The 20,861-nt window shown below is 39.7% G+C and overlaps 2 protein-coding genes across 2 annotated transcripts in view; one reads left to right on the forward strand and one right to left on the reverse strand.

Moving 5' to 3' along the window:
• ECM2 (extracellular matrix protein 2) overlaps window positions 1-10,727 on the reverse strand; it is a 32,632-nt gene extending 21,905 nt beyond the window's left edge. Inside the window, 2 exon segments of the mRNA XM_042449653.1 lie at window positions 5,052-5,368; window positions 10,573-10,727. Of these exon segments, the coding sequence (XP_042305587.1) occupies window positions 5,052-5,346 (295 nt within the window). The 5' untranslated portion in view covers window positions 5,347-5,368; window positions 10,573-10,727.
• LOC121921492 (centromere protein P) overlaps window positions 1-20,861 on the forward strand; it is a 207,328-nt gene that overhangs the window by 143,228 nt on the left and 43,239 nt on the right. The window lies entirely within an intron of this gene.

The following is a 20,861-nucleotide window of genomic DNA, read 5'->3' on the forward strand; positions in this document are numbered from 1 at the left end:
AATAATAATAATAATAATAATAATAATAATAATAATAATAATAATAATAAATATTTATTTATATCCCTTATATCCAAAGGCATCCATCTGTTTCAGCATCAAGTACAACTGTGCACATACAGTGGATTTCATACACAGCATTATCCAACATGAGAGAGCCAGCATAGTGAAGTGGTTTGAAGGCTAGACTAGGAGACCCTGATTCAAATCTTCACTCATCCCATGAAATTCTCTGGCTGACTTGGGACCAGTCGTATTTTTCAGTTTTACCTTGATCCTAAGGATGAACTTAGAGGGGTATGTGAAGAACCATATCAGAATAAGCCTTTGAGCTCCTTTGAGGAAAAGCTGGGCATTAATGAAATAAGGTAAGAATGTAAAATCAACATAATGTGAATGAGGAAGCAACTGCTGCCTTGGAAACCCCATTGTAAGATTGGAATTCCCATACACACGTACACATAGACTTACACGGTTTTGTAATTTATTTCATATAAAAATAGTTGAAAAATCCAAATGTGTTTTCTTGTTCCACCCATTTGTTCAGATGACTCTAATTACTGAAGGTGCCTGGGGCTAGGTTAACCTCCACCACGCGGAGGACATTTTCCATGGCTGCCCCAGCCCTTTGGAATATGCTGCCCATTGAGCTCCGCTCATCTACCACCCTGGCCCAATTCAGGAAGGACTTAAAAACCTTCCTGTTTCAACAGGCATTCCCCAATTAAATATCCTGTGGGCCTCCCTCCTCTTCCGTGGCCAAGAGGTTGGGCTATGGGGCTTTTTCTCCTGTTATTTTCTTGTTGTATTGATGTATCTGTATGGTCTTAATTTTTTTGTATTGATAATATGGATTGTGTGTGTTTTTAATTGTTTTGTAAGCCGCCCTGATCGTTGGAAGGGCGGGGTATAAATAAAAAATTATTTATTTATTTATTTATTAATTACAAAACATAATAGCATTTTTTAGAAGTCAGTATTGTTGTAATAGAACTTGCATGATACAACTGTTTGAATGTTGGACTAGGACTCCAGGAAACCAAGGTCCATATCCATCGCTGCAAAGGGAGATTTTATATGGTCTTCTACACTCCCTTAACTTATGTTGCTCAGTAAGGTATGATATTACTCATAGTCTGAGGGGAGATGTCAGTCTAGCACATTGAAGAGCAGAAAAACTGGTTACACTAGGGCCTGTAATATGCTATGAGAAGTGAACAGCTCTTCCCCCAATTGGATACTAAGCAAAGAATATAATTAAGAAAGGAAGATGATGAGTATTGTTGAAGCCAGAGATGCTTAAGATCATTTTAAAATAATGTGGGCATATGATTGATAATGAACTCTTTTGTTAAGTAGGCTGCTTTCCAGTTCTAACCTTGGCTAGTAAAGATTCTAAGGACTGTACTAGACTTCATAAATAAGTTGTGGTTGAAATCTCTGGCAGATAACTCAGTACTTTCAACCTTTGGAAATATGGTGCCAATCCAATAGTGGGATCCAACTAAATTTGTTTAGTGGTTTTACCTTGACCTTTGGTTAAAATTCCAGATAAAAAGAGAATAATCAAGGGAAAATGTATAAACCACATATTACTTCTGGATGGCTGATAATTTCTGACAAGAAGGTTTGAAATAGCTGGTAGGAAATATATATTATATGTCTTGGTTATGTTCTTTAATTAAAAGAAAATATTTATAACAGTTTTAGAGAAATGATGTTTATTAAAAACTGTGCCATGATACTATCTGGTGGTATGTTTAGTCATTTTAAAACCAGCCCATTAAATAATGTTGCTGTAAAACATGCTGAGATTTTTTTATTCGTTATGAGTCTTAGTTCAAATTGTATAGAAAATACATGTGCAGATGTCATAAATCAGGGGTAGGCAACCTGCGGCCCGTGGGCCGGATGCGGCCCGGCAAGGCCTTGGGACCGGCCCCCGCCTGGTCCTGCCGCCGATTGCCGCCGGAGCCTTTGGCCTATCAGGAGGAGGCGGGCAAGGGGGGGCAAGCGGCAGGCAAGGGGAACAAGCGGTGGGCAAGGGGGGCAGTTGTCTATAGAAGCCTCCGAAACATGCATTTATATTAACATTTTTTAAAAATCAGCATTTTTTTTTACGTGTCCTCCATTTTAAAAAAAAAAAATGTGTCCTCCATTTGAAAATTTTGTCCTACATTTATCCTGATTTATTTATTTAATTAATTTTTTTGGGGGGGATTAATTATTTATTTTTTGGCTTCGGCCCCCCCAGTTGTCTGAGGGACAGCAACCCGGCCCCCGGCTCAAAAAGGTTGCCTATTCCTGTCATAAATGGACTAGTTTCAGATATAGTTGTAATACAATTCTCTGATGTAGCCACTTTCCTAGTAAAGTGAGAGGAGTTCTCTTAGCCAGGCTGGCTAGATATCATTTGTAACACAATCAGAACTACATCAATCACACATAAAGCCCTCTGTACTTCTATTAGTGTGCTTTATAATATAATTATATTATAGTAGTTGGTGGAAGTTGAGTATAAAGATGGAACATTGACTGTGTTCAGCGTCACCATGTTCAAAAATTTCTTAAGCATCTGACAGTGAGATGATTATTATGACAATGTCAATAGCATGTCAACAGCTGAGAAATGTACCTATTTTCACCTTCATTTGTAATTTCTTAAAGTGACACTTGTGAATACTGTTGAGAATGGCAAAACACATGCTTATATTTATTTTTCTTATTTTAAACATTTATTTACAATAGAGATAGTTGATACCACATATATTTTATGTTGGCTATATTAGAGACTAAAAAACACAAGATGATATCAGGAAAAGAACATCAACATGTTTATCTCACATATGTTCATAATATTTAGGGGAAATTGTTATAATTTCCACCATGCGAAGAAGGAATTTCTACTAAAAAGTTATCACAAGGGGGTCACAGGAAGTCCATAACTGAGCTGTAAGGTCAGGCAAAGTCTCTGTTTGTGCAGTGTGTCGTACAATGTCACAGAGGTAATGTTTTGTGCATATTGACCTAGATAATAGCCTTAAAAATATGTGATTTGGTATTAAGGCACACATGCTGCTGAGTTGCTACCAGAATAAACAGTAATAAACATGAACGGACCACAAGTTGAACATGAGCCAACAGCTAAAAAGACCAGTGTGATTCTAGGCCACATCTATAGACATATAGTGCCTAGATCAAGGGAAGTAATAGTGCCACTCTATTCTGCTTTGGGCAGACTTCACGTGGAATACTGTGTCCAGTTCTGGGCACCACAATTCAAAAAGGGTGTTGACAAGCTGGAACGTGTCCAGACGATGGCAACCAAAATGGTGAAGGGTCTGGAAACAGTGCCTTGTGAGGAGAGACTTAGGGAGCTGGGTATGTTTAGCCTGGAGAAGAGAAGTTTAAGAGGTAATATGTTTAACTATTTGAAGGGATGTCATATTGAGGATGGAGCAAGCTTGTTTTCTGCTGCTCCAGAGACTAGAACACGGAACAATGGATGAAAGCTACAGGAAAAGAGATTCCAACTCAACATTAGGAGGAACATCTTGACAGTAAGGGCTGTTTGACAGTGGAACAAACTTTCTCGGAGTGTAGTGGAGTCTCCTTCCCTGAAGGTCTTTACACAGAGGCTGGATGGCCATCTGTCAGAGATACATTGATTGAGGGGTTGGACTGGATGGCCTTTGTGGTCTCTTCCAACTGTATGATTCTATGACTCTAAGAGAGAGAAGAGGTACAGTTCTATCATGCCTAGGCCAAGAAAGATGAAAGGCCCTCCCTGCATCTGAACGGCCACATGGAATATTAGTTAGGTCAAAGTGACATCTTCAACAGCTTCAAGGGGCCTAGTGATTTAAGTCCCCCTTATTCCATTTGCCAGGAACTAACGTGCCATAGTGGTTTGAGTGTTGGGCTATGACTGGATACCAGAGTTGGAATCCCCATTCAGTCATGAAAACCCATTGGGTGATCTTGGACAAGTCACACATTCTCAGCCCTCAGAAAACCCTGTGATAGGGTCGCCTAAGGGTTGCCATCATAAGTCAGAAAAAACTAGAAGGCACACGACGACAACAATTCTATAAGCCACGGTTAGCAATATTATTAAATATTGAAAGAATGAAGAAGTGAAAAAATAGGAATAACTTTACACCACTGTTTGTTTATTACCTACTGAAAAAAGCATTTCTTATTTCTGGACCTTCAATATTATTATCAGTTGTGAAAACAGTTTTGAAACAAGAGAGTTCTTGATTTAAAGACTGTATGATTAAACTGTTTAGTCTACATATTAAATACAGGCTGTATTTGTAAATACAGTAGGCCCTCCATATCCACAGATTCTTCATGTATAGAATCAAACAGCCTTGGGTTGAAAATATTTTTTAAAATTAAAAATCCAAAAAGCAAACCTTGATTTTTCCACTTTATAAAAGGGACACCACATTACTACTCATTGTATATAATGGGACTTGAGCATCCATGAATTTTGGTATCCATGGGAAGTTATGGAACCAAACCTCAGCAGATAACAAGGGACCACTGTATGTTTGTTTTAATTGTCCCATTCATAGTATTTTAATTTGTATACTCCAGGATGTACAGTGGATCCTTGTTATACGCTGGGGTTTGGTTCCAAGATCCCCGTGTATAACAAAATCCATGTATGCTCAAGTCCCATTAAATATAATGACATAGCAAAATGGTGTCCCTAATAAAAAATGGAACATCAAGGTAAATTTATACTTTTTTGGAACATTTTCAAACCGTGTATGCTTGAATCCGTGTATAAAAAATCCGTGTATAAGAAGGGCCGACTGTATTTGACTCAAATACCTTAATAAAACCAAATCTTACTGTGTGTTTCTATAAACACAAACGAACATTGGATCAGTTGTTAACTTTGTGACAGTTTTCTGTACTGGAGAAAAACCACACGTGCTGTGCAGAAATTCAGGCTAAATCATTAATGTGCTTGGAAGACTCTATGTCTTACAATGATGGTTAGCTAGGAAAATAAAAAGTGAAATTCTTGTGCTTACCTGGTAAAATGTTGTAACTGGATTCTTGTCCATCCAAACCAATAAGAGAGTCAATTATTCCTGTAATATCACCATCACTATCAATAAGTGGGATGCTTGGCGCTGGAGTAGTAGGAACTGGAGGTTTTATTTGTGGCATCTTGTTTAGTCTACGATATATCATGGAGCCCTTTCTTAATCCTCTATAGCGCATTCTCCTCCTTGCTCTCCTAGGCATTCCATTGTGTTCATTCTGAGCAACAGCAATACCCAGAGAAACAAGCAGAAGAAAATAAAGTAACACGGCTTTTCGCATTTTCACCGTCTAATGTTGTGTCCTGTAGCAAAACATGAAAGGAAAAACAGTGATATTTGTCTCTCAGGCAAATGTAGAGTATTGTATAAAATGACAGGGTTTATAAGATCCATTATCTTTGTTTAAGTCCTTTGTTCTCAGTTTTTGGTTCTAAGCAAAAGCAATAAATGCTTGCTCCTTTCAGGGCATCACATATAGCACTTTAAGATGGAAGATTTGTACACTTTAAGTTATGCAATGTTTTCACCTTTAAACCAAGAATGTAACTATTGTCATTTTTCACTTGGGAAAACTCAGACTGACAACAGGAGAAAAAACAGTTTTACAAACTGTAGAGCTTGGATGGGCTTTAAGTGAAGCACTGTAAACCCCCAGTACTAGTGTGGTAGCAAAACATGCTGATGTACCCACGGTTGTGAATTATGGTAATCAGTCACATTATAATAGTGCTCCATTCATCTTGATGAACATTTATTTTAAACTTCTGAAACATATCTTTCCCCATATAGAGACCACGACAACCAAATGTCACGGCCTCCAGGAGGCCTAAAAAGAACCCGCTCCCTGGTGGGTTCTTTTTAGGCAGTGCGTGGGGCGCCCCATATGGACAGGTGGCAGCCAGGGTGTGCAGTAGGGTTGCGATGAGTGTAAGCGCTCAGCCCCTGCGCAACCCTAGTTCAGGCCCAGGCCAATGCAAAGCACCCATCTGTACAGGCCCTTAGTTACATCCTGTTTGGACTACTGTAGCATGCTCTACTTGGAGCTACCTTTGAAGAGTGTTCAGAAACTTCAGCTTGTCCAAAGAGCTGGAGCCAGACTGTTAACTGGGGCAGGTTAAAGGAATATTATGCCCCTGTTAAAACAGCTCCATAGGCTGTCAGTTTGTTTCCAGCCACAAATCAAAGTGTTGGGATCAGTTATAAAGCCCTATATGGCTCAGGTCCAGGCTGATTGTATCTCCCTGTTGAGCTACCCAAAAAAATTGTTTGTTCTTTTAAATTGTGAGCTGCTTTGAGTTACAGGGGTACCCCGGGTTACGAAATTAATTCGTTCCGCCGCCGCTTTCGTAACCCGAAAATCTTCGTAAGGCGAAAAAGCCATAGGCGCTAATGGGGAAAAGCCGCGATTTCGTGCGAAATAGCGCCGAAAAGCACCAAAATTTTTTTCATAACCCGAAATAACCTTCGTAACCCGGAACAGTTTTTTTAAATGGATTTTTTTCGTAACCCGGAAATTTCGTAAGGCGGCGCATTCGTATCCCGGGGTACCACTGTATAATTTTTTGGGGGAAAGCGGGATACAAATTATCATCATCATTATTACAGTAATAATGAAGCTGGAGGACCTAGAAATGGTGGTACATGCACTGGTAACCGCACAACTTGACTTCTATAATGAGCTCTATATGGGGCTACCCTTGTGCCTAGTTTGGAAACTTCAATTAGTTCAAAATATGGCAGCCAGATTGGTCACCAGAAAATCTTGAGGCGACCACATAATCTCTTCACTGGCTGCCAATTAGTTTCCAGGCACAGTACAAGGTGTTGGTAATAACCCTTAAAGCCCTTTATGGCTTGGGTCCAGCTTACTTGCAGGAGCTCCTCCTTCCATACAATCCACTCTGCGTACTCAGGTCCTCTGGGAAAAATCTATTGCAGCCAATAAAGACCACACTGGCTGCAGTTTCCCAGAAGGCCTTTTCAGCTGCTGTTCCTAAATTATGGAATGGCCTGCTGGAAGAGATCTGTCATATCACTACTCTTGATGGTTTTAAAAAGGGTGTCAAGATGGATCTCTTCTGACAGGCCTTCCCTGACTGATCATCCCAGTCTCACCGATATGAATTGCCCACGACTGCCCCAAGATGTCTTGCTCTAATTGTGACTATTTTAAGTGATTTTAACAGTATTTTATAATGTTGTTGTGTAACTATGCAGTTTAGTTTTAAGGAAGGGGTTAAGGGTTGATATAATTTTATTTAATATGTAATCATATATTGTGTGATTTTATTGTTGTAACCTGCCTCAATCCTCCAGGAAAGGCAGGATAAAAATAAAAATTATTATTATTACTACTACTACTACTACTACTACTACTACTACTACTATAGTAAGAACCCCTTCTCCTTGGGGAATACATTCCAAGACCCCTAGATACATGAAACCACAGATAAGACTGAACGCTATGTATACTACAGTATATATTGCCCATGAGAGGATGGATGAGGGGCCAGTCACCCATGGGAGACAAAGGGTAATGTTGTGAAAAGGGGTGGCAGCAGACGAGATCCCCTCCTAGCAAGAATCAAACCCTGGAATTAGTGTAATAACAGGAAGGCTGTCCATGTAGCACCCCTATTTCTCCTTTAGCTGCCAAGTCTCTCTCTCCCCACCTCCCCCACAGAAACCTCCCACAAATAGTGACCTGCTACTGAAGCTGCTGAGGCTGGGGAATAGTGAGGAAGGAAAAAAGGAAGGATTTGGAGAGTGGGAAAATGTATTTATTTAGGAGCTAGTTTGCAAAAACTGTGAATAAATAATTTATTTTTGGACCAAAGGACCACAACTGTGGAAAGCAAATCCACAGATAAGGGGATCTTCCTGTATTATTGTTTCTTTCACAAATATTTTTGGCACAGAAAACAGTGCCCAGAACTGTTTTGGAAAAGGATTTTTAATACAAATCTATTTTTGTCCAAAAAAGGTCCAAAATGAAATAAATAAATAAAATAAAATCACACAATGGTTAACTGTTTTCTTAACAATTTGTTCCAATGTGTCAAGAATCTCCTTTGCATTATGAATGAGAAAGTTTGCAAGTATTGTTTAGTCTGCTGAAGATAGATGTTAAATACATTTTTCAGATGAAAGATACTAAATAGAATTCTAAATGAAATATCACATTCTCAGAGTGACTTCAAACAATCACAGATGACAATTATATATTTATCACTTTCTAGTACCAGAGGAAAACTAGGATGGGCTTTCTGACACAAAGATAGTATATATGACTCCATATAATAAATTGAATAAATAAAAGTGTTGGGAAGGACTATCAAATCCTCTCATTGAACTTATTACAACAGAAGAAAAATCTTTAGGGCACAAGTTGCTTTCATTATGAATTATAATCAAAAGGACAGATATTTCAGAGAACATCTTGAAAGTCTTTAGATGATTGGCTTATTTGAACTTTGAAATTAACCAATGAGGCCCTGCTGAAAGGTCGATCCTTAATGGAAATTAAGGGGCTAAACAGACAGCAGCTAAGGAGCGACTTGCCAACGCCCCTTTGCTCACTGGGTTGGGGCTGTGGTAACCACATGCCATGCTCCTAACCTGGCTGGTTACTGGCACGAAAAGGAGCAGCAGAAAGCCGCTCCTTTTAGTGCTGGCAAAAGGGTGTTCTTGCTACTGTGGCGGCATTTTTTGGCATTCCGTCGGTGCAGCATGTGCAAATGCTGCACCGCAGAAATGCTGCAATGCCACACGCTGTGTGGTCAGGCGGGCTGCATGACACCGCTTTGGGGGTGGAGTCAGGGCATGCAGCATGCAGTCGCCTCAACCCCACTCCATCCCAACACCAGCTCATAGTGCCAGTCTTTACAGCCTCTAAGTTGCCATCTATAAAGAATAGAGTCTTCTTCCTGGTGTTCCTAGAACTACAGATTCTTTTCAGAAACAAATTAAAATATTTTTCTGCCCAACTGGAAGCTGAAAGCTTATTTCTACTGCTGATCATTTTCAAGGTCTCAGATTGTATGATGTAAATTAGTTGTATGCTACTATATTTTGTTCATTCTGCTCAACATAATTGAAATTGTTGTAAAACTTTACAAGAATTACAAATTTTGCAATATTCTGAGCACATTACCATGCTACATTTTAATTCTTTGCCTGCTGTATCTTAGCTATGTGTGGGACTTCTATCCCCCTGTGGCAATACTATGATGTTGTGTCCAAATTTAAGAGATGAAGTGCAGAGTCTTGCTGCTGGGGGAGATGCAAGGTAAGAGGTCTTTTCATAGCTTTGAAATTAAGGTGCTGCCTCACTGAGTGCTGCCTCACTGCATTTATCCATATCCTGTTTTCTACCTGAACAAGCTGAACACGCTCTTGAATCCTAACAAATATTGTATTCACCTCTTTGAAGTTGCCACCTGTCCCTGGAAGAAGTGTGTGAGGCACACACACACTTCATTATCACACTGTTGTATACTAAATTTTATCTGATTCACAAAGAGGTGTGTGATGATCTCTTCAGTCAAACTTTATTTTCCACCCAGGAAAGGGGGGTGGGGTGAGCAAATGGTGGCTGGCTGCATGCTGAGAATGAGATTTGCTCCTTTATAGTCACTGAGGCCTGTTACAGACTGCCAAAATAAAGCTGCTTCGGGTCTCTTTGGAGGTATGCTATTTAAATGATGCATGGGTCCTAAAAGTCCGGAGGTCGTGCCAAAGCCACACTCCATTCCTAAGCACTGGAGTGCAGCTTTGGTGCAGCTTCCAGATTCTTAGGATGCATGCATCATTTAAATAGCATACCTCCAAAGAGACCCAAAGCAGCTTTATTTTGGCAGTCTGTAACAGGCCTGAGAAAATAACATCTGACCTGGCCTACATTGAACAGATATATTCCCTACAGCTTTGTGCATGCATACACTGAATGCAATGTTGGGAGAAACTTCATATTATCCCAGGTACATAGTACTGTCATGAGGTGCCTGCAAGTCTTTTATAGTTCTGTTTTGCCAGAAAGTCTGTTATTTAGTTTTTGCCCTGTTAAATCAGTATTCCTATTCTAATGGACTGCTTTACAAACAATAAAAAAGACTTAATTACAGTGTGTTCAGGAAGGAGGAATTGATTTTTAACAACATGCCATGGTTATTACTTTTTTACAGTGTCACAGAAGTTGATTTAGCTACATAGTAATGCTGTACAGCATGAAACTATTCAGCCTAAAAACTAATACTGATCTCCAATACATTTTCTATCAGTTGTAACACTAATCTGTTTCTTCTGCTATTCACAGTAATTAAAAATAAACCATACAGTACATTTAGCATTATTAGCATAATATATGTCAATACATTTTACATATATTCTCTAACTACATAACTATATTTCATACTTATCACAACAACTGCAGTTTGCTCAATATGTAAGCACAATAACTAGTCTACCATACATTAAACAGTAAGTTAAAATATAAATGTAATGTTACCTGGTAATCTAATCTAATAGTAGATTCTGCTTGGTATCATTTAATCTCCAGCTGCAAAAGAGAGAAATTTATGCTGCTATCTTTAAAATAAAGAAAACAGCAGTAGAATTATGCTGAAATGTGTTAGAAGATTCGTTAAGTCTGAAATAGGTCCTTTCCCTGGGGATAAGGCACAGTTCAGTCCTGTGTGTAGAGATCCTGCTAATACAGCTATTGAGAATAGTACAAACTTCACTTAGAAAAACTGGAAAGCAGCACAATGCTTTAGGTCCTTAGGCTGACAAGGCACAGATGGATGCTTTCTTTACACAATGTGCTTACATAAGTAAAAGAAAACAGGAGTATTTTAATAAAACTTGGGAATCATTTGCAGGCAATTTCATCCTCATTTTTCTATACACATTTCCCACGTGTTTAGTATAAATTCAGTGCAGGTTTACTGTATGTTAGAGGTTACATACCTAGCTAAGCTTTCCAAAAAAAAAAAAAAGAACCCCATAGTCATTAGTTCCTTTCTTATTGACAAAGTTTATCTGGTAACACCCTTCGTCTCTCTCTCTCTACGCTGCAGGCTCCATGCAGGATTTAACAGCCTTTGTCTTTTTGAAGTGAAGGATTTAGTCACAAATGAAATTTGTGCACTTTGACTACAAAATGACTGAAGCATTTCAGCTTGTCTTTTTACGTATTAAAGGGTAACAAGGACTTGAAATATGACACTTAGGCATAGCTCTACAGAGGATACATTGGCTTGGTTACCAAAAAAGGAAAATGTACATTACCCACAAGTTGTCTTTATGCCAGAGGAGTGAATTCCTTCACTGTCTGGCTTATGCTTCCATAGAGTATCAGTTTCGTCATTTTATGGATCTGCTAAGTTTCTCAGAAATGATAAGTATATATAGCACAACAAAACCTTTGAGAACTATTTTCTTTGAAGTTACACAGTTCATCTTGCTATAATAGAAATTCAGAGCTTTAAAGGCACTGACGTAGTAGGAAAAACTGTATTACTCCATAACTTTATGCGGCTTATGCTGCACTTTGATTCTACTTTATACAATCATTTATCCCCAGTTTCCAGCTGTATTATGGCTGTACATTCAAGACTTAATTAAAGTTTATTAAGCTGAAGAAAATTTCAATATATGAAAAGATCCTGATTTGCCTATAACCAGATAATTTGACACATTACAGTAGCAAGTTTGAATGATAAGTTAAACGGAGCATTGTACTGTAATGCCAAGGAGAAATCCTTAGATTAGATTCTGGTGGCTTTCATAGCTGATATCTCTGGTTCTTTGTATGTAAATAACTTTTCTGCAACATGAATATTATTAATGCATAGAATTCAGAGACATAGCTGTGTTAGTCAGGAGTATTAGTATGCAAAGGGATCCTGCAGCACCTTTGAGACTAACTGAGAAAGAAATTGTAGCAAGAGCTTTCATAGATTTGATCTTCTGTAAATCTCATGTAGACCAAGTCTATGAAAGCTAATGCTACAACTTCTTTCACTAAGAGGCTGTACAGACTGGCGGGAAAGGCCAGCCTGGGGGCAGAGTTGGAGCATAGCGTCCACATGATGCATGCCCTGACTCTGCTCCCAGGCCAGGGTGACATTGTGTGCCACTTGACATGGTGCACAGTGTCATGGCACTTCTCTGGCACTGGTACATGACTCAGCACCAAAGGAGCATGGAAAAGCTGTGCGCTGGCAGCACTAGCACCCTTTCCAGGGCGCAAAAAGGAGCTACGTTTTGTGGCTCCCTTTTACGCCACAGGAAGCAGAGATTGGGGCTGTGGCATGTAGTTGCCACACGCCTGATCCGGCACTAAAAGGGGCAGCTGCAGGCTAGTGAGCCCCACAGTTAGTCTCAAAGATGCTGCAAGATCCCTTTACATATTGATGCATAGAAAATATCTGTTATATACCTATACTAGGCTGTATGCTGAATGCATACCTGGAAAGTTGACCCATCCATTGGAAAAATGAGATGGCTGTCCTTAAAAGAGTGCCAAAGGCATGGTGATTGGTCCCCTTCTCTTGGTAGGGCCTCAGACACCATTGTTTCCCTTCCCTCTCTTATTTATTTACACTTCATTTATAAGCTGCCTTTTCCCCAAAAGTGACCCAAGGGAACTCACAGATAAAATAAACAGATAAAGTTGTTTAAAATTTTTGCAATGAAAGTTCTTATCCCATATTACATCAGTGCTATCACTACCCTACCCCTCCTTTCCATCCCTCTCCCTTGCCTCACCTAACATAATTGCACTTTCCACTCTCGTGCCTTTCACTGCACTACCCACCCATTCACTCCCACATCCTTCTTTCTTTCTTACCCACTTTCTTCACTGCCCAGTTCTCACATCTGCACATGGTGCGAAATATGTTGGGAGAGCCATTAGATAACAGCAGTTTGGATTATTCTAACCTTAGTGTTCAGCTGTATATCTTTAAACTTTAGGATCTCATCTAGTTTTTTCACAGTTGACATTCCTATTCCTAGTATTCTTCTGATTTCCTGTCTGCAGTCTCCTTTCTGGTCAATATTTGATCCAAGATACAGAAAATCTTTATTTCAATTTCCTTGGATCTAGATTGAATTTATGTAGACGCTCCATGGTCATTATTTTTGTTTTCTTTATGTTCAGCAATAAGCCTGGCTTTGCAACTTCATTAATTTTCTTTAGTAACTGCTCCAAGTCTATGATGTTTTCTGCTACCATTATGGTGTCATCTGCATATCCTGGATTGTTGATTCATTTCTCCTGTCTTCACTCCTCTGTCTTCTAAGTCTAAACCTGCTCATCTTATGGCATTTTCTTCATACAAGTTGAACAGGTAGCGCGACTGAGTGAAACCTTGCCTGATTGGGAACCATTCTGTTTCTCCTTATTCTTACAGTAGCCTCTTGTCCTAAGTACAGATTCCTCATCAGGACTATCAAATGCAGTGGCACTCCCATTTGTTTTAAGAGAATTCCATAATTTTCATGATCTATGCAGTCCAAGGCTTTTCTATAGTCTATAAAGCACACACCAATTTCCTTCTGGAATTTTTTTTTGTTCTCTCCATTATCTGTTGTATATTTGAAATGTCCCTAGTGCCTCTTCCCTTCTCGATCACCAACTCTGGCTTGCACCTCTGGAATTTCTCTCTCATATATTATTGGAGTCTATGCTGCAGAATGTTGAGCATGACTGAAGGAGCCCTAGTGATGCAGTAATTAAATGTCCATACTGCAGCCACAACTTTGTAAGTTCAGTCCTAGAAGAGGGCTCCAAGATCCACTCAGCCTTCCATCCTTTTGTAGGTCTGTAAAATGAGTATCCAGCCTGTTGAGGGCAATTGGCTTACACATTGTAAACTGCTTAGGGAGTGTAAGTTCACTGATAAGCAGTACAGAAATGTACTTGCTATTGCTATTGACTTTGCTTGTGTGGGTATCAGTGCTATGGCCCTATAATTGCTAGTCTTTTGTGTCTCCTTTTCTGTGGATGGGAATGTTTATTGATCATTTCTAATCTGTTGGCCACTGTTTTGTTTTCCATATTTGTTGGCATATTTTAGTTAACACTTGAGTTGATTCTGTCTGTATGGATTATAATAGTTCATTTGGAAGATCACCTGTTCTTGGTGATTTATTCTTCCCAGTTTCTCTTATTGCAGTTTCCACCTCACTTTCTAGAATTTGACTGTATATGGTATGATACATAGACACAAATACACACATTCATGTTATATATATAAGTATGTGCCCTTACCTGTCTTATCCACCATTGCATGCAAGCCCATCTTCTTAGTTCATTTTCCCCCTTTGTAGGTCACACCTCATACTTTCAGCAATCTCCTAATGGACATTGGATGGAAATGAGAGATAAAACTGAGTGGGATCTGCATATTGATAGAAATTCAGTCCAGATTTTCTGAATTATTGCCCACCATAGGGAGAGACTTAAAATAGCCAAGGGCATTCTAAAGCAAATACAGCAGCAGGCTATCCATCCCCTGAACTGTTATTTGCCACCCTAACATAAGAAGTAGACTGGTAAAATGCTTTTGAAGTACAGCTTCAAAGAGAGATTTCCCAATAATTTGAATTTCTATTTATGATCCAGTAGTCAAAGTGCTATTCAGCATGTGACATCCACTAAGAAAATGTTTTCATTTAGTGAAAATATTATGTTATTCTTTTATAAATAAAATAAGCTGTACTGTGTTCCTAGATCCAGGAAAATGTCTCATTTAGCCAAACCTATCCAGCATTTCAGGTATTCTTAGAAATATGTTTAAATTTACTACATGCTAACACTGTGTTTCCAGAGCTGTCCCACTGAGGTCTACTTGTAAACTTCAGTATGCAGTGAGCATGAGATTATTTTTTCATCCGTCCTAATATTTTTTTTTACTACATGTTTTATAGTAACTACCAAATGGCAAAGGTGTTTAAAATTAAATAGTACTTACTGTTGAGGAGTTTTCCTGGTATTATGAACAAAAATATTTTCTATTTCTGGAGACAGGAAAAAAGGAGTCTCTAAAGTGTAATTTCAGCTACCAAGTAATCTTATGGAATCTTTAGTTCCATCTCATATATTCACTGGTCCAACTTTGAAACAGCATGAGAGAAGAGTGTGACCAGTCCATGCAAACAATCCCCATCTTGTCACAAGGCCAGTCCCAAAAAGGATCTGTTTATATGAACTATTTAAAAAAAAAATAAGGTGGGGAGAAATGGTATGAATTCATATGGTATCCTATCTCATACTGGAGGCAATCTGCAAGGTGAAGGGAATTGCTCTTGCCACTTTTCCATCATACTATTTTAAACCTGCTACAAAATTGGTATTGATGGTTTTTATTTATTTATTTATTTATTTATTTATATACCGCTATTCCAAAGATCATAGCGGTGAACAGCAAGTAAGCTAATTAGCAAGTAAGCTAATTTGCCCCCAACAGTCTGGGTACTCATTTTAGCGACCTTGGAAGGATGCAAGCCTGAGTCAAGCTTGGGCCCTTTTGCTGGTCTTGAACTCGCAACCTTGTGGTTTCGAGTGAATGGCTGCAGTACAGGCATTTAACCACTGCGCCACCAGGGTTTGTTTGTTTGTTTATTTATTTATTTATTTATTTATGTCCTGCTCTTTTCCCAGAACTTGGACCCAGAGCAGCTCACAAAATTAAAAGAACAATAGAATGATAACATAGAAAACTGATACATTAAAACAGAATTAAATGGTTACAATATTAAAATAGATTACTTATTCAAAGAATAAAAATACAGTTTAAAAGATAACATTTTAAAACACTTAAAATAATACAACACCCTTAGCCGGTCCTTTAAGAACATTCTGTTTTAAAAAGCCTGCCTGCATAAGTAGGTTTTAGCCTGCCAGCAGAAGGCCATTAAGGAGGGGGCCATTCTGGCTTCCCTGGGAAATGAGTTCCAGAGTCTATGGGCAGCCACAGAAAAGGCCCTCTCTCTTGTCCCCACCAGCTGTGCTTGTGATAATGGTGGGAAGAAGAGAAGGGCCTCCCTTCAGAGCCTGGGCTGGCTCATATAGGGAGATACGGTCTCCCAAATAGCCTGGACCTGAGCCATATAGCTTTATAGCTCATAACCAGCAATTTGAATTGTGCCTGGAAACAAACTGACAGCCAGTGGAGATGTTTCAAGAGGGGCATTTTGTGGTCTCTATAACCTGCCCCTGTTAGCAACCTGGCTGCAGCTCTTTGGTGCAGCTGTAGGTTCCAAACACTTTTCAAAGGCTGCCCCAAGTAGAGTGCATTACACTAGTCCATTTGGGATGTAACCTGGGCATGTAACACTGAGGCCAGATCCAGCATCTTAAGGAATGGAGTCAGCTGGCACACAAGTTTTAAATGTGCAAAAGCACTCCTGGTCACTGCAGAGACCTGGACCTCCAGGTTCAGAGTACCCCCAAAACTGAGAACCTATGTCTTCAGCAAGAGTGTAACCCCATCTAACACAGACTGTATCCCTATTCCCTGATCTGCCTTCCGACTGACCAGAGCACCTCTGTCTTCTCTGGATTAAGTTTCAGTTTGTTTGGCTTCATCCAGTCATTAGTGACAACAGACACTGGTTTAGGACCTGGACAACCACCTTGGATTGAGAGATAATAGAGTTGTGTGTATATTGATGGCACCTCAACCCAAAACTCTGGATGACCTCTTCCAGTGGTTTCATGTATATGTTAAATAGCATAGGGGATTACACAAAACCAGAGGGTCGAGCAGGAGTCCCCCAGCACCACTTTCTGGGTTCACTTCTCCAGGAAGGAACGGAACCACTGTTACCTCCATCCCAGAGAGGTGGCCCAGAAGGATACCATGGTCGATGGTATCAGAAGCCGCTGAGAGTTCCAACAGAACTAACAGGGACACATTCCCCCTGTCCAGTTCCCTTGGTCATCCACCAAGGTGGCCAAGCCTGTCTCTGTGCCATAGCCAGGCCTGAAATTGATCTTGATAATTCATTTCATCCCCCGACTGGTAGGCTGGACACTGGCCGATAATTATTCATTATTGTGGGATTCAGGGATGGTTTTTTGACAAAGGGCTCACAACTGCCTCCTTTAGGCAAAATGGAACTCTGCCTTATTGTAGGAAGGCACTATCTCCTTCATCCACTCAGCCAGTCCCCCTCTGGCCTGTTTAATCAGCCAAGAAGGACAAGGGTCTGAGACATATGTGGTGACTTTCACCTCCAAGGATCCTGTCCACATCATTGATGCTTTATTCCCACAACACATGCCACCTAGACCAAGTGTTGCTCTTCTCTTGAGCCAAGTAAACTTACCTAATAAAGATCTAGTTGTGTTAGTCTGTAGAATCAGTGTGTGGAGAGACCTTGTAGCACCATTGAGACTAACTAAAAGAAGTTGGTAGCATGAGTTTTTGTATACTTAAGTCTTCTTCCTCAGATGCATTTGGCACTGAATACATCTGAGGTAGTAGACTTAAGTCTATGAAAGCTCATGCTGCCAGCTTCTTTCTTTAGTTAGTCCCAAAGGTGCTACAAGGTCTCTTTACCTAGATTATGTTTGCATGTCCAGAATCAGAAAGCTGTTTGTAAAGCTGTGCTGCTTTGCAATCAGTGACTAAACAGCAATGACTAACACAACCCCCTGGAGCCAGATGAAGCAGATTTTTGAAAAACTGAACAAAGTTTGAAGGCTAACTGATCGTTTCCAATTTTGCTGCAGCATCCATAGGCCTGTCTGCCATATTATTATAGTATGGTTTGGGAAACTTTCAAAATGTGTGCACAGAACTACAGTATATGCTTCACAGTTGCAATCATATTACCAATGAGTTGGATATATCTGCACATTAACCATTATTACAACGAAAAAGGGAGTTTCTTGTTGCAAAAATGACCCTTTCCTCCATAGAGGTACTACAAACCCAAAGCAATTGAAGTTTGTAAGAGTCAGCAACATGCACAAATAAGAAGTGGCTTGGCACGATAAACTGTACATATGAAACCTAGATGAATTACATTCTTTTGTTTAATGAGTGGTCTCTAAACCTTTACAACCAAAAATAAAGAAGAATTGTGGGGCAGGGGGGGCAAACACTCTGTGATATTAGAAACAGATGTCTCAAATACAAAAGTCTTCAAGATGTAAAGTTGAATCTATGTAATATATATTTAGGACTGGCTGGCTGTACTGTTAAATCAGGCAGGGTTCAAAGAACTGCAAAATTAGAACCCCAGAATGTTTTATTTGTTAGATCAGCACCCCGCTGTAACAGCATTGTAAATTATTATTGAAATCAGGAGGAGTTTGAAAAGGAAGATGATGATGATGATGATGATGATGATGATGATGATGATGATGATGATGATTATATTTGTATTGTTCTTTTACACGGATGTTGTGTGTTTTTAATTTAGATTGTATATTGTATATTAATCTGTTGTTGTTCCTTGCTTTGATCCATGAGGAAAGACAGGTAAGAAATGTTAGAGAAAAAGATCTTTGGGATGGTTGATGTCTCTTGTTACCGGTGGTTCTGGACTGGTACCAACTGGAACAGATGCAGTCTTCTCAGCTACTCAATATCAAAGTAACTTCTACACAGATTTTCACTCAAATGGGGGTTTATTAACTTTGTTGCTATTTACACTTTACAGCAGGCTACTATACATCTATTCTCTTTCAGAGTCCATGCTAGAAGCTTGAATGTGACATCAGTCTTTGTTCTCTCAAAAGATCAACCTTCCCACCAAGTGGACACACCTCTTTCCCATGAAGTCACCATACTACACAGGACCATAACAATAATACATTTGTTTATATTATGTCTCAGCACATGTCCTTGAAGACTTGCTCTTCCAGGCCTAGACTTTCTGGCCTTCAACAGGAACCATTTAAAACCTTAGTTAACCATTGACACATCTGAACATTTTCAATACAATTTAGAAATATATTTTAACATGAAATCATCAACATCATCATGTGCTCATGAGACCAAGAGAAACCCCATCCCAAAGATCATAAAACTTGGGCAGGCTCATATTGGGAGTTATGGGTTTTCAGATAGTCTGTCCTCCTTAAGTTCAGAAGACATTTCATAGTATCTGGTATTTTAGGCTGCATTTCCCTTAGGGCTGGAACAGACAGCAGGAAAAAGTGGCTCAATCCTGGGTTTTCTGAAAGCAGGTTTAAACCCCACTGTTCACATGGCCAGCACCCAAGGCAGGCTGAACATCCACAGGCTGTCCATACATGTAGCATCAAGCCATTCTGCACTGGGGTTTCTGTTGCCTCCCCACCATACATGCGCACCATTGCACAAACACCCTGCCTGCAACCTCCAGTCACTTCCCCCTTCGCACCCAGATGCTAGCCCATTGGACACCTGCCCATATGACCAGCCACACAGTCACACTTGCAATGCACCACCTATACAGTGCATTGGGACCTTGATGTGCCCTGTGATACATTGGCAAAGCACAATCACGGAGGCTCCCCCATACATGCTGCCTTCATCCCTTGCCCCCTTGTTGGACTGTCTGGTTCATTTATGTTGTAATTAAATCCACTGCATTATTGGTGATCACTTTTTTGCTTTGCCACAGTCCTGTACTGGTGCTGGGCTGTTTATATGCTCGAGCAATTTTGCACATTTTCCACCTTGAGTCAGAGTATCACAGCTTCGTTTTGCTCCAGTTTTTAGCCTGAAGTTTCACTTTCCACCAAATTTCGTCTTATGCATCATCTAAACAGCCTGGCTTCAAAGTGGTTTGATGCAACTTTATTTGGCCAGTGCAGATGACCCCTAAATGACTTTATTCTGCATAATCCTGGTTGTGCCAGCATCCTTTCTTGGGTTTTGAGCAAGGAATTATTGAGTACCTCCTTGTGCAACACCTTTTCCCCAAACTATACAACAACAGCTGCACAACTCTACTCATGAGCCAGATGGTCATTTAATTGGCTCCAGAAGTGTATTCCCTCACCACTTGGCTGCTGTTGAATGGCTGGGGGTGGAGAAAAGAGCACATCTCATCTTCCTGGTCTCCTATGTATACTGGAAGAATGTAGGACTTCACCAGCATCCATTAGGACCTCAGCTTTGGTTTCCAGACTGCCTAGTTAAAAAAATTAAAATGTTTTGTGTAAGCTAACAAACATATTATGGGATCTAAAGGAATGTCTTGGCCCAGAACATGCTTTACCTTTTTATGGATATGAGGCCAATTTTTGCCTTTTCAAATAAACCTCACATTTGCTTCAGCATCTGTATTAGTAGATTGAGATGATCCCTGAGGAAAGGAAAGAGAAAATAGATGAAAACTATCAATTTAGTTGTCCAGTAATAATATTTTTCAGTTTGATTATGTGTTCCAAAGCTCTGAGGTAGTGACACATGGGTTCTGGCACTAAAGTCTTTAGTGTTGGTGTAATGCCAGGAGTGTCCTCTCTGCCAAACCTTACTACATTCAGAAAATGTTTGTCCTGCAGATATGCTGGGTTTTGCCTCTTTGCCAGCTTTTGTAATCCCAGCTCCAGTCAGAGTTCCTACTTCATCCAAGAGTTGCATGAATAAACTTGCTACTCCTGGACCAGAAGAGAGTGTTAGGGAAAGGCACCAAATTTCAGCATATTTGTTACTTTTAAATAATATTAACCCTGGACCATCAATCCACATGTCAGAGGCAAGAATGGGGAAATTTTGAACACACTGATATAATGTCATATATTCTCCTGTACTATACATGACGAAGAGGAAGATATTCAGACCT

This window comes from Sceloporus undulatus, chromosome 2 (genome assembly GCF_019175285.1).
Source record: "Sceloporus undulatus isolate JIND9_A2432 ecotype Alabama chromosome 2, SceUnd_v1.1, whole genome shotgun sequence".
Lineage (NCBI taxonomy): Eukaryota > Metazoa > Chordata > Lepidosauria > Squamata > Phrynosomatidae > Sceloporus > Sceloporus undulatus.